We start from the raw sequence: 13,212 nt of genomic DNA, 5'->3' as shown, positions 1-13,212 counted from the left end.
GAAACGCTGGCGGAAATGACCACGAACACATAATGTACTACTTAATATTTCCATTTCTCAACTTTCCTAAATCCTTGACACAATAAAATTTATTGCTCGCCTACCTAACAAATTACTGCCTAGCTGGCATTTCTCATCTTCCGGTGCCAGTGAAGGGAAACAATGAGACCTACTTAACATAAGAAGTGCCTGCTAGATCAGGCCAGAGGTCTATCTAGTCCAGCATGCTGTTCCCACAGCCCACAACTAAGACCAACATTACTCAACCCTCCTGTGGTTCCCAGCAATTAATATCAAGTACCTGGATGCAAGGCTTATATCTGACGTCTTATCTGTATGCATGCCTATAGCACTTTCATTGTAAACTGCTAAGAGATTTGTATATTAAGGATATATATATATATATATATAATAGTAACATTTGCTCTTCATTAAATTTCTCATTGTAAAGGCAGAAGGTAGCTCTACATTGCTTCCTAAAAAATTAGTAATAGAAGCCTCCACCCTCAGGGGTATTTATTATAGAATTAGAACAATTTTATTCCATGATACGATCCTTTTGCTTGCTTCCCCTGCCTCAGATGAGAAAAAAGCTAAGGAGCAGTCATTTTAAAGTGATTATTCCTAAGCTATCCTGGTTCGCTAATGGTCACTTAAGCATCAACTCACACTAAAAAGGTATTAAAGATCCATTACTCACACAGGAGACACATGGTTTCAAGCTGGAGTGGGGCTCTGATCTTACCCCTAAGGGATATCTCAGTCAGTAGAGCATAAGACTCTTAATTTCAGGGTTGTGGGGTCAAGCCCCACATTAGCTGAAAGAACCCTGCATTGCAGGGGGTGGACTAGATGATCCTCATGGTCCCTCCCAGGTCTGTGATTCAAGCAAGCCTCAAGGCCCAAGGCCCTTCCCTTCAACGGCTACGGGTTGAGCATTGTTTTCAGTAAGGCACTCCTGTTCGTAGCTTGTGCATATACCACAGGGGTTTCGTGCAGCCAGGAACTCTGCCACATTGGGCATCATGATCACATGAAGCCCCTATAATATACAAGCAGCTATTTGTGCTTAGGGTGTTCCCTTGCAGAAAACTGTGCTCAACATGCAGACATTGAGAGGTTGTGTTATGTCTTATTTATAGACTGCTTTGGGGGCAACCCCCCCCCCCCAAAAAAACCCCAGTGAGTATCAGATTAATACAGAAGACTGCTACAGTAAAAGTACAACCAATCCAAACAATATAAAATAGTAAAATCACAAAAATGCCCACTAGGCACCCTGGGTGTGTGTTTGTGAGCTGCATTCATGCTTTTACCACAGGTGTAGCTCTCCACCAGTCTATCACTTGGAAGATAAACTAACTCACCTCTCTCTCCAACTGCTCCAAACCGATCAACCAAAGGGAGTGTCCTTTTTCTTGTCATACCCCAAATGGGTTCTCTCTCTCTCTCTCTTCAAGGCTGCCCCACTGCTGCCAACAACCCACCGACAGCAGCCTACAAACAGGCCTCAATCACCCTTGATAACTGGCTACAGCTGTGGTAGATTTCTTGCTCTTCACCATCAGCTGGCAAAAGCTGCTAGCTCCCTCACCTGATGGTGAAAAGGTTTGGGGAGGCTAAGATTGGTATCTACCCCAGCCAGGAACACAACTTTAGGTTTCAAGCTGCCCTCCTCCAGCTTGAAACCATGAGTACTCTGCATGCAAGACAAATCCTATGGAGTGTCTCTGAAGCCATTGGCACAGCCATTCTCATAGTTCAACAAGCCACTTTTAAAACTGAACAGTCACTTGCCTGTGGCCAGTGAGAACCGCTGCAAAGAAAGCTGCATTCACCTATATGCCATTTCGTTGGATCACAACCTTAAGAGTCACAGAAGTTAACCAATAAGCTGAAGACACTAAAACAGCTTACTCAGCGCTGTCTTTGTGACTCTTTATTGCATCCATTGTAGCATACAAAAGGCATATTTCATATAAAGTAGAATCATAGAATCACAGAGTTGGAAGAGACCACAAGAGTCATCGAGTCCAACCCCCTGCCAAGCAGGAAACACCATCAGAGCACTCCTGACATATGGTTGTCAAGCCTCTGCTTAAAGACCTCCAAAGAAGGAGACTCCACCACTCTCCTTGGCAGCAAATTCCACTGTCGAACAGCTCTTACTGTCAGGAAGTTCTTCCTAATGTTTAGGTGGAATCTTTCTTGTAGCTTGGATCCATTGCTCCGTGTCCGCTTCTCTGGAGCAGCAGAAAACAACCTTTCTCCCTCCTCTATGTGACATCCTTTTATATATTTGAACATGGCTATCATATCACCCCTTAACCTCCTCTTCTCCAGGTTCAAGTACTTTTTAAAAACACGACAATTACTTTCAACTCCCGTAGCTTAATATAGAGTGTAGCGATTGAGCTTCTGCATCAGGATTTGGGATGAAAGCATTCAAAGAGAAGCAGGGGAAAAGGCAGAATTGGAACAGTAAGGACATTGTTGAAATGACAAAAAGCTTATTACCAACGAACTGTATGCGATTTGCAAGCTTTAACATGCCCCCTGGTGGCACACCCACATAGCCTGTTATTTTATTTTATTTTGTCTGATGGAGAAGCACAATTTATGTAAAAGCACCAGGACTGATCATTTTAGGTTTCAGCGCTTTACAAAGTGTTCCGATTGACTTGATTACTACAATAGCATTCCCTTGCAGTTATTGTAGCGTATAGGCTTTCAGGGACACTCTGCCTTCAATTAAGTCTGAAGACAACATTTGTGGCTTCCTTACACAGAGGAGCTAGATGGTGTATAAAAATAATTCAAGGAATAGGGTAATCTCTCTCCCACACCCAAAGGATAAGAAGACATTATAAAAACAGAAAGTGTGAAGAATGAGGTATTAAAATCCTCTTTCCAATTAGGAAAAAAAATAGTCATAATTCCTTCTTCTGTTCCAATATGTAAATATGCCTCTTTAGAGACAATCTTAATATACCTTTCCTCTAATTTTAGAAAAAAAATATTTGATTTGTACTGCCAGCACATTCCTGGTCAGAAGCAAGCACCGTTGAGTTCGGACTTACCATATTTTTTGCTCTATAGGACGCACTTTTCCCCCTCCAAAAATGAAAGGGAAATGTGTGTGCGTCCTATGGAGCGAATGCAGGCTTTCGCTGAAGCCTGGAGAGCGAGAGGGGTCTCGTTCTCCAGGCTTCAGGCAGCTATCCGCAAGCCTTCGGAGCACTCCGAAAGCTTGCGGATAGCAGCCTGAAGCCTGAAGCCTGGGGAGCGTAGCGCCAACTGCTGCTGCGCTCCCCGGAATTCAGGCAGCTATCTGCAAGCCTTCTAAGCGCGGTGGGAGTTCCCCCTGGGCTCAGGCTTGCGGAAAGCAGCCTGTTGTCCACAAGCCTTCTGAGCACGGAGGGAGTTCCCCCCGGGCGCCGAAGGCTTGCAGGTAGCTGCCTGTTCTGGGGGCTGGGGTCGAGGGAAGCTCAGGCTTCCCCCATCCCAGCCCCGTGGCTAAAAGCCCCGGGAGCGGCGGTGAGGTTGCTCGGGCTTCCCCCCATCCCAGCCCTGCAAGCCCCGGGAGGGGCAGTGAGGTTGTGAGCAATCTCACCACCACTCCTGGACCTGTTTGGGTCCAGGAAACAAAAAACAAAGCCGCACGCAGCTTCTCCCGGCTAGAGAGGTTGCGCGTGGCTAAAGAGGAAGCCAAGATTCTCCCCCCCCCCTAAAAACTAGGTGCGCCCTATGGTCCGGTGCGCCCTATGGAGTGAAAAATATGGTCTTCCTCAGTAAATGGGCCTAAGACTACAGCTGCATTTACTTCTGTATGTAGACTCTGAAGTTATTTCAAGTACTTGGTTCTGACTCTATCTCTCTGCATTTCCTTTGTTTTTCTTCCCCTTTGTATATTCAAAAACATCACCCTTCTTGCTGTGTATTATCTGATCTTAGATTGTGAGCTTCAGGGCAGGAAAACAAGTTTTAAATTTTATTGGATGATACCATACCATCGTAGGCACTTTAAAAATAAAATATGAGAGGAAAAGGATGAAAGCAATTATGTAAGGCACTTAATTTAGGGACGAATCTTTTGCCTTAAAACAGGTTCCTGTGCCATAGATGAAGCCCAGAAAATTGAGGTGTATGGAGAACAAAACAAACTCTTTTTAAAAATGTACTGATTCATCAAACATCTTCTTTCTTGAAGACAGTTATTGTCCTAAGGGACAGAAACACATAATTAAAGGAGATTATAGATATTAAGAGTCCTCATACATTCAGAGGAAATGAGGCAAAAATGAAAAATATCAGGAAGACAATTACGCATAGGTCGTATCCATAAATCCTTCAACTAAAGGAAGTCATCATGTAGGCTTAATGAATGCTGTCCATTTCTGCTTCCATTTTAAATAAATCAGGTATTGTTTACATTAATCCAGAAAACAGCTTGCGATGTCAACATAAACAAAATCCACAACACAATGCAAGGTGAAAAAGCTTAAGAAAGCTTGCACTTCCTATATGATGAAAGACCTATACAACACTATCTCCATAAACTACCCTACATGGGCAGAAAATATACCTACATGCTAGGAAGAATGTCAGGGGGCAACCATGTGACGCTGGCAATAACAGATAAAGTGGACTGAGACGACTGCAACAGAGACGTCTGGCTTCATAGTTAAGCTTAGATCTCCATATTTTGGGTCAGAGGGGGCACTTGTTTCATTTACTGCTTATTTTGAATGTCTGAAGCGTTATGCTCTGTAGTCCAGATTTCTTTGTGATTTGTGATGATCCGCTTACAAATCACAGTGTAGGGACCATTCAGATATCCTGCTGAAAGAGCAACTGCATTAAAAAAACGCCTATAAGAACTTATTTAAAAGTTAATTTATCCATCTTCAAGGTCCACAATGCCCTATGGCTAAATGGGTAGGAATGCTTTGGGGGCAGCTTTTGTGAAAGACTGAAGTGTGGTCCGACATTTAACTCAAAGGTCATGAAAACGAAACGGAATTGAGTTTACCCTGAAACCAGACATATGCCACTCAAACAGCTGCCAAACAAGTGTCATTAATGTGTCTACTCCAGAGCTTTCCAAACTTCTCATATTGGTGACACACTTTTTAGACATACTAGCAAACCGGAGGTTAAACCCTTTTCTAGCCCCAGGAGTAGCATGGGGAGCGTTCACATGACACACCTACATACTGCAGCTGACACGTGTTGTGACACACAGTTTGGAAAGCTTTGGTCTACTCAATTACGCTGGGTTTTAGTGTTTTATAAAGCCTATATAGCCAATCAAATGGTACAGGATGAAAACTGATATATTTATAGATACTTAGTGGCTGGAGAGTTGGACTAGGACCAGGAAGACCAGGGTTCAAACCCTGACTCAAATATAAAGCTCACTAGATGACTTTGTGCCCAACTAAATTAGAGTACAGTGGTACCTCGGGTTAAGTACTTAATTCGTTCCGGAGGTCCATTCTTAACCTGAAACTGTTCTTAACCTGAAGCACCACTTTAGCTAATGGGGCCTCCTGCTGCCGCCGTGCTGCAGGAGAACAATTTCTGTTCTCATCCTGAAGCAAAGTTCCTAACCCGAGGTACTATTTCTGGGTTAGCGGAGTCTGTAACCTGAAGCGTATGTAACCTGAAGCATATGTAACTCAAGGTACCACTGTAGACCCACTGAAATTAATAGATCTAAAATAGACACACCCATTTATTCCAATGGGTTTACCCTGAGTATAACCTAGTTGAATTCAACTTAGTATGCTTTGTTAAAATCTACAAATAGGCAATTCTACCCTGTCAGTTTTTTGATCATGCTCATTAGGCAAAAGTATAAATATGGAAGTTATAAAGGGGGGGGGGGACATGAAGAGACAACCCATCACATGTACCTTATCACAGTCTTTGAATGTTGTGGGTTTGTTAACACAGTTCTTGGGGTCTGAAGTTTTGACACCTGGAGGGCACGACATTGGCTACCCCCACTCATGCAAACAGTTTTCTGGGAGGAGGAGGTTGATTCCAGTTTCTTCCTCCTTTCTTCAACTGATCTTCACTTTTATTACTCCCAAAGTGGTAACCCCAACAACCTGTTTAGCAAAGCAGATGCTCATTGCAACAAACAGGAATGGCATCTCTGAGTCTGCAAGTCATACCGAGTATTGTTTAATCAGCAACGTACCGGTAAGTAAATTTCAGATGCACTGCTGAATTCTTATAGCGTGTTCTATCAGACACGGACACAGAAATTGATAAAAGGATTTCTATGAAAATTAGGTTCCCAATCCAATTAAAAGCATATGTTCACATTTACAGCTGTGTACTTTACAATTTTAATAAAACAAAGAACCTAAGTATGAGTGAGAGCAACAGTGCCGGAAATACAACTATAATGGCAGTAGTAGGGACACTTCTGTGTTTTGAAGATAAAAAAAGCATTTTTAATGAGATTATATATATATATATATATATATATATATATATATGGAATTCTAGAATTTTGCAATGAACACAAATAGGCATTACAAATACAAAAAAGTGTGATGTACATCAAGGTACAACATCAACCTGCTGCTTTATTTAAAGTAATCTCTTTGGTAATTTGACCACAAACCTAACCTTGGCTTCAATTCCAATATTTTCCAGAGTAACAATTTAATTACAAAAACCAAACCTCCATGTTTCTTGGTATTTAAAGACTACTACACATTCTTTAAAGCAAAAATTAAAAATTGCAGTGACTCTCTAAAGCTACAGTGCATAGGTTTACGTTAGATGGCTTTGTATGTCATATAGTACAGATTATATAAAGTCCACAAGCCAGAATAAACTGGGTTTTGCTATTGGATTCACTGGGACAGAAACAGGCTTAATTCCAAGCACCATAGTTTAACTGTGTTCTGGAACAGAGTAGCATGCAACTGCACATTTTAGCCTCCCATTTGTGGAACTTACACACATTTCACCATAGCTTTGATACATGTCAGCACCCAAGTGACTTCAAATATTCTCCCTAAGAGGAAACTACAAAGACCTACAGGAAAAATTGTGTTCAGACCATTTATGTACTTCACACCATGCACACTTTTCAGAATGCAAGGAAGGGATCATGATAGCAAAATAAAACAAAGGGCCTTTATATTCTGCCAGGCCCTTGACAGAAAGGTGAAAAAAATGGTATTTTCTTTTAAGATAAGCCAGTGTATTCATTCATATAAAGTGCCTCCATTTTCAATAGGCATATCAACACAAGGGCATACAATAGGCAGTTGTGCAATAAGATACAGTGGTGGAGAACACCTCAAGAACTGACACCTCAGCTTCTGAAGAGCAACATTCGCTCTGCACACGCCTGCCCCACTAGAGTTGCATATTGTCGAACACTTTCTTCATCGCTTGGCCCCTTCCTCCTCCTCTTGTACACACTGTAACGCATGGCTGTTCTCTTATGCAGAATCCGAACCTGACCCAATTCCTTCACATTCCCTTCATCAACTGTAAGAAAAGAAATATGGGTGTATTAACGCAGCGGCCAGATGAACAGGACGCATTTGTTGACAAATGAAGTAATATCAAAATGCACAAGACCTTATATTTAGATACTGATATGGTGATACAAGACAACAGTGTTGTTTTTAGAAAGTGTATCATTAGGTGAACATTTAAAGGAACCGACCAAGTTCCACTTGAAGATGAAAGAGGTGTGTGGATTTTGGTTGCTCTTCAGAATGAATGTCATCAGTTGAGTTATCACACCAGGATCCCTACAAAATACACCTCAGGTTCCTCTGCCTATCCAAGTTTTGTGCATGTACAAGAATCCAGATACCAGAGAGAATCTACTTGTTCACTGTTCCTACCAAGCAGCAGGCAAACTATGTGAGATTTAAATGGCAGATGGAAATTAAAATCAGTTTTCATATGCAAGTCATCCAAAATCACTTTTGTTTTTGTTTTTAATTTGCCATATTTGGCATCTGGCTGAGATGGTCTGGGGAAGAATATATGGCTGCTATAATCCTACATGATCTTTGTGAATTCTTTCAAAACTACAATAGAAAAGATTTATTATTATAAGCTTATGGTACACAGGAAGACCTCAGAGTCACAAAAATGTCTACTCTAAATGCATTACATGTCTGAAAAATAAGCTCACCTGGAGTGTTGTCTACATGCTGTTTCCAGGACACATAAAAACTTAACATTTAAAGCCAGCATTATTTTAATGTTGGTCGAAAACCTACACTAGGGTCACAGCATTTTAACTGAAGTAACTCTTTTGCCCCCTCCGAAAAGGAACTAATTCTGTTCCAGATCCAGGTAGGTAGCTGTGTTGGTCTGACACAGTCAAAATAAAAAAAAATTAAAAATTGTCCAGTAGCACCTTCGAGACCAACTAAGTTTGCTCTGGGTATAAGCTTTCATGTTTATGCACACTTCTTCAGATACACTGAAACAGAAGTCACCAGACCCTTATATATAGGTGAAGGGTGGGGTGGGGTTTTTCTCAGAAGGGTAGTAGCAGATGGATGATTGACTCAATGGATATGGTAAACCTGTTGACAACTGTTAATGACTGCAATTAGTCCTACAGGAAAAAACAAGGGATAGTGTGCAGATATCCAAAAAAAGCTTTAGCACATGGGTAGGCAAACTATAGAAGCCGCCCAGAGTGGCTGGGGAGGCCCAGCCAGATGGGCGGGGTATAAATAAATTATTATTATTATTATTATTATTATTATTATTATTATTATTATTATAAGGCCCAGAGCTGGATCTGGTCCAATCACCTTCTAAATCCGGCCCATGGACGATCCAGGAATCAGTGTGTTTTTACATGAGTAGAATGTGTCCTTTTATTTAAAATGCATCTCTGGGTTATTTGTGGGGCATAGGAATTTTTAGTCCGGCCTCCCACAAGGTCTGAGGGACAGTGGACCGGCCCCCTGCTGAAAATGTTTGCTGACCCCTGCTTTAGCATGTGAAATGAGACATTTCTTGCTAAAGCTGATTACATAGAATGACCAAGTAGCTCAGGTATGTAAGTTACCATGCGATAATTTTCCCAGCGGCGGAAATGGCTCCATTATTGGGTGGTAAAAGCTCTGACATTAGCACAAAGCTGCATCTGTCAGTATGAAGAGTTCAGATTTTAAAAAATGCCGACATCACCTATTCCTTCATCAACACCTGAAGATAGTTTCTGCTTATGATCATTTTCACACTATCTGCTTCAGTGTTGATACCTATATGTTAAACACTGCATCATTGACCAATATCTATTCATTTTGTCTAGAGACACCATGCTCCAATTCACTTCTTCATTAATAATGGCTGGCACTTGCTTCACATACAACTGAAGTTGCAAATGCTGATTTGTCTTGTTCATAGCTTTCTGAAATCCATTAAGCCTTCTGAAGTGTAGCCAATATTTCTCCAGTGCTCTGTCAGGGTTTTACTTTTTCTGTTCTTCTGCTTCCGGTTCTACACTCTCATTGGTGACATTTGCAAAGGAAAACACGTTCAGGTTCAGCTCCAGAATAGGACATAAACATAAAGTGAGTTTTTAACTTCTTAAAAGGAAACGGAAGACTTATATTTACAACACCTTTAGGCAAAATATTAGTTGTAACCTGAACAGTTCTGGCGCCAACCTGCATCTTTAAACAAACACCCACACGGAGACTTTATTTCAGGACTGCTCATTACTTTTAAATCTAATTCGTTTTATTGAACCCTGAAACCTGATACTGGAGGGACATTCCTTTCTGCCTTACATTGCTCCTGGACTCAGAGTTTATTTCCTGAAGTGGATGCTGCTGTACATCTACCTTGTTTTACTTGCCTACGTTCTCCATGGCTGGCTTCAGTTCTGTGCCACTAGTTGAACATGGAAGGTATGCACACATTTCCTTCTCGAAGCAAGATATAAATCATGCCTCTGCTGGAATGAGAACCATCTTAGCTATAGTATAAATAAACATAATAAGCATAATAAACTATCAAACCGGGATTTTTCCTTCGCCAGCCAAATCACAGTTTTGTCTCTATTCGGATTCTGGGCATAACTCTGCAAATAAATGAAGCCTCTAAAATCTTCTGCAGAGTTTTTTTGTGATTGATCTTTGACAGGTGGGCAGGAACCTCGTAATGATGTCAGGTGATTGACACCTGTTAAAAGTTCAAAGACATGTTTTTGGTGCCAATGAGCTGATAGGCACTGGAAGTAAGCCTTCAAAGGAGCTCCCTGTTAACTGTGATCAGCAGCTATAGGCAGTCTGTTTGGAGAAAGCCTGTTTGATTCAAACTGAAATGCTCCACATGGAAAAAAAATTCCCATCTGCAGACATCCTGAAATGGAAACATATCCCAACTTAAATGGATACTTACACGGAACTTAAAGGGTTTAGTGCTAACACTTAAAGCATACTGGATTTTTAGCACACTTTGTGTGTTAATTGATTACTAGTGGCAGGATGTATGCGTTATCAACTACTGTTTTTTGTGCATGGCCACTACTGGTGCTGGAGTGGATGGTGCACAAAAGCTGAAGCCAAAATAAAGGCTAAATGTGTTACTTTTTTAAGGTGCCACAAGACACTATTGTTTCTTCATGGTGTTGAATGTTAAGCACCAGTCTCAGCTTGCTTGCTATTTTATGCTTTTTGGTTGGTCCTAAAAGTTAAAATTCCTGCCAATCTAGCAGTTCGAAAGCACATCAAAGTGCAAGTAGATAAATAGGTACCGCTCTGGCGGGAAGGTAAACGGCGTTTCTGTGCGCTGCTCTGGTTCGCCAGAAGCAGCTTAGTCTTGCTGGCCACATGAACTGGAAGCTTGGCCAATAAAGCGAGATGAGCGCCACAACCCCAGAGTCGGTCACGACTGGACCTAATGGTCAGGGGTCCCTTTACCTTTACCTAAAAGTTAAAATATGCTTTTCATGTGTGTGTGAGCGTGCACACATGTGTGTTTCCACAAATCCAGTTCAGTACTTAAAAGGGTAAGTAATAAATTGATTAGGAAACTTTGAGATAGTTTTCTAGCTCCAGTCTTTTATGATTCGACTCCACATAAATGTAAATTTAGGAATAAACTTTGTGATCAAAACTCTGCTATAAAAAACTACTTATCAAAGTATGATTTATGCTGTCTGTCAAAAAGAGCCTTTACAGTGTAGTTTTAGTCAACACTAAAGCAATCTCAGATACTCTTTGTAAAAACTTAAAAGATGTAAGTAAGTACCTCTGTCACCACAATAGCACAAGTAATTTACTTAGTTTGAAGCTGGCTAATGTTCCTGTGCCAAAAGTCAATCACAGGAGAAAAGTATTCACTTTATTCAATTTAACCCTTAAAGTAGGGTGGCTTTGACTGGATTAAAGAAAGCATAAAAACCAAACAGGATCTGCTGCTGTTTAAAGAAGGCAAAGTATGACATAAGAGCAAGATATGTCTTTCAACTGAACAAGAATTAAACCAACATTTCTAGTCTATTTTACCAAGATCAATATTAAAAATTTGCATCTCCTGCTCTTCTAAGAACACATACACAAGGCATGATAGTAAATATATGAAATATTTTATAATACAGGTCAAAATGTAAGAACTAGTTGTCAATCAAAGATATGTCACCATTTTGAAAGTGATCTCACAACTGATATGGAGAGAGGTCTGCTACATGTGTACTATTCCGAAGACATGGCCTGCTTCCTTCTGAAGCTGCATATCAATTATTCTCAGTTGGCAAATGTATTACATTGTCTTTCTTTCAGATAAACATATGAGAAGAGGCTGTTCTCCAAAATATTAAGATTTTAATTTTTGAAACCAAAAGGCTTCTAGTTCCTATACAACAATACGAAGTAGAATAAAAGATATGACTGAATTCAAGCCTAAATAGCATTTGCTATTAGGCTATTTGCTATTAGACTGGCCAAATGAACACTCATTATATGACATAATTACTTTCTCCTAGGAAGCTTTATTGACTCAGGACAGGAAACTCTGGGATGTTCCTGCTTTAGCAGAATCCAGAAACTGTGGTGTGTTCCTGCTCCGACTGCCTAAGAAGCTTTCCTGCAACCTTACAATGGATTTAGCTCAACGAAGTCAAGCTTACAATACCTCTTTATTTTCTCTTCCTATTCTTTCAGCTGCTCAGGTTCCCTGATCTGTAGTGACTTTGTATTATTACTGCAAATTAAAACTGTGCCTGGGAAGCCAAAAACAATTGGTTGATAAACAACTTTGACTTCCCATCCCTATTACTTTTGACTTGGTCATATTTGCTCTGGCTTTCCCAGCCAGGGATGGCTGAAGCTATTTTGCTACTGTTGTCAGAAATGGCTGGTGGGAAGTCTGTAGCTTGGTCGGGCCCTCTCATTAACCATGTCCTTGGCAAAGCAATGTTAACTAGCTACCCCTATAAAAGACACAAATGCACCACAGCAAGTGCCCAGAAGTCGTTCTTCTGTCAGCAGAGGGTAGCCTGTTACCGAGTCCCAAGCTGTTCTGTCCCATGTATAAATACTTATCCTCCAACCCCAGAAGTCACTGCCTCAATGCAGCATCTCATAAGACTGTGTCATAACTGTTAAACCCTTTAGCACCGTGAACCTTGTTCTTCAGAAAACCACTCAGTTTCATCCTCTCCCGCTCTCCTTTCTCTTTCAAGGTGTAGAAATTAATTTTGTATCATTCAAGTTGTGTTTCCAGACAGAGTCCCAGAATTTTATTTCCCTCACGTTTGATTTCATGGCCTTTAATACCAAATCACTCTCTCCTTGCCCTTACAAAAAATTTAAAAGCAAGAGGGCTTCCATGCTCCCTAGTGCTGCTGGATTCAATTATGCTGTGGTCAGTGGTGCTTAGTGGTTTGTCGTAAGTTCTATGGGCAGTTTTTACTATTAATATAAGCAGCGGGCCTTTCATCCGTGCACTCCAAAATAGGTGCGCCAAGGAAAGGGAAGTTATATCTGAAAAAAATATCAAGAGCACTTAAAAATCAGGTATTTAAAAAGGGGAATCAAGTACATATGGATAAATCAAATCACTCTGGTTCAAAATGTTATAGCTGGTCTATAATTAATGCAACCAAACCAACAAACCAATGCTGCACTCAGCCAAACATAGAAAGAAATAGCAGACCTTTCCTAAAACACAATATGCATCACAGGGACACTTCTA

The 13,212-nt window shown here is 40.8% G+C and overlaps 1 protein-coding gene across 7 annotated transcripts in view; it reads right to left on the bottom strand.

Annotated features, from left to right (window-relative positions):
* Nucleotides 1-6,582: 6,582 nt before the first annotated feature.
* The window catches only part of ATE1 (arginyltransferase 1), a 74,273-nt gene continuing 67,643 nt past the window's right edge, over nucleotides 6,583-13,212 (bottom strand). For all 7 annotated transcript variants that reach the window (XM_079976719.1, XM_079976720.1, XM_079976717.1 and 4 more), the window contains one exon: nucleotides 6,583-7,521. In XM_079976719.1, coding sequence (XP_079832845.1) covers nucleotides 7,343-7,521 — 179 coding nt within the window. In that variant the 3' untranslated portion in view covers nucleotides 6,583-7,342. The remainder of the gene's footprint in view (nucleotides 7,522-13,212) is intronic.

This window comes from Podarcis cretensis, assembly GCF_951804945.1.
Source record: "Podarcis cretensis genome assembly, chromosome: 5".
Taxonomy (NCBI): Eukaryota; Metazoa; Chordata; class Lepidosauria; order Squamata; family Lacertidae; genus Podarcis; species Podarcis cretensis.
The sequence above is the reverse complement of the archived record's forward strand: the minus strand, read 5'-3'. Positions and strand labels throughout refer to the sequence as shown.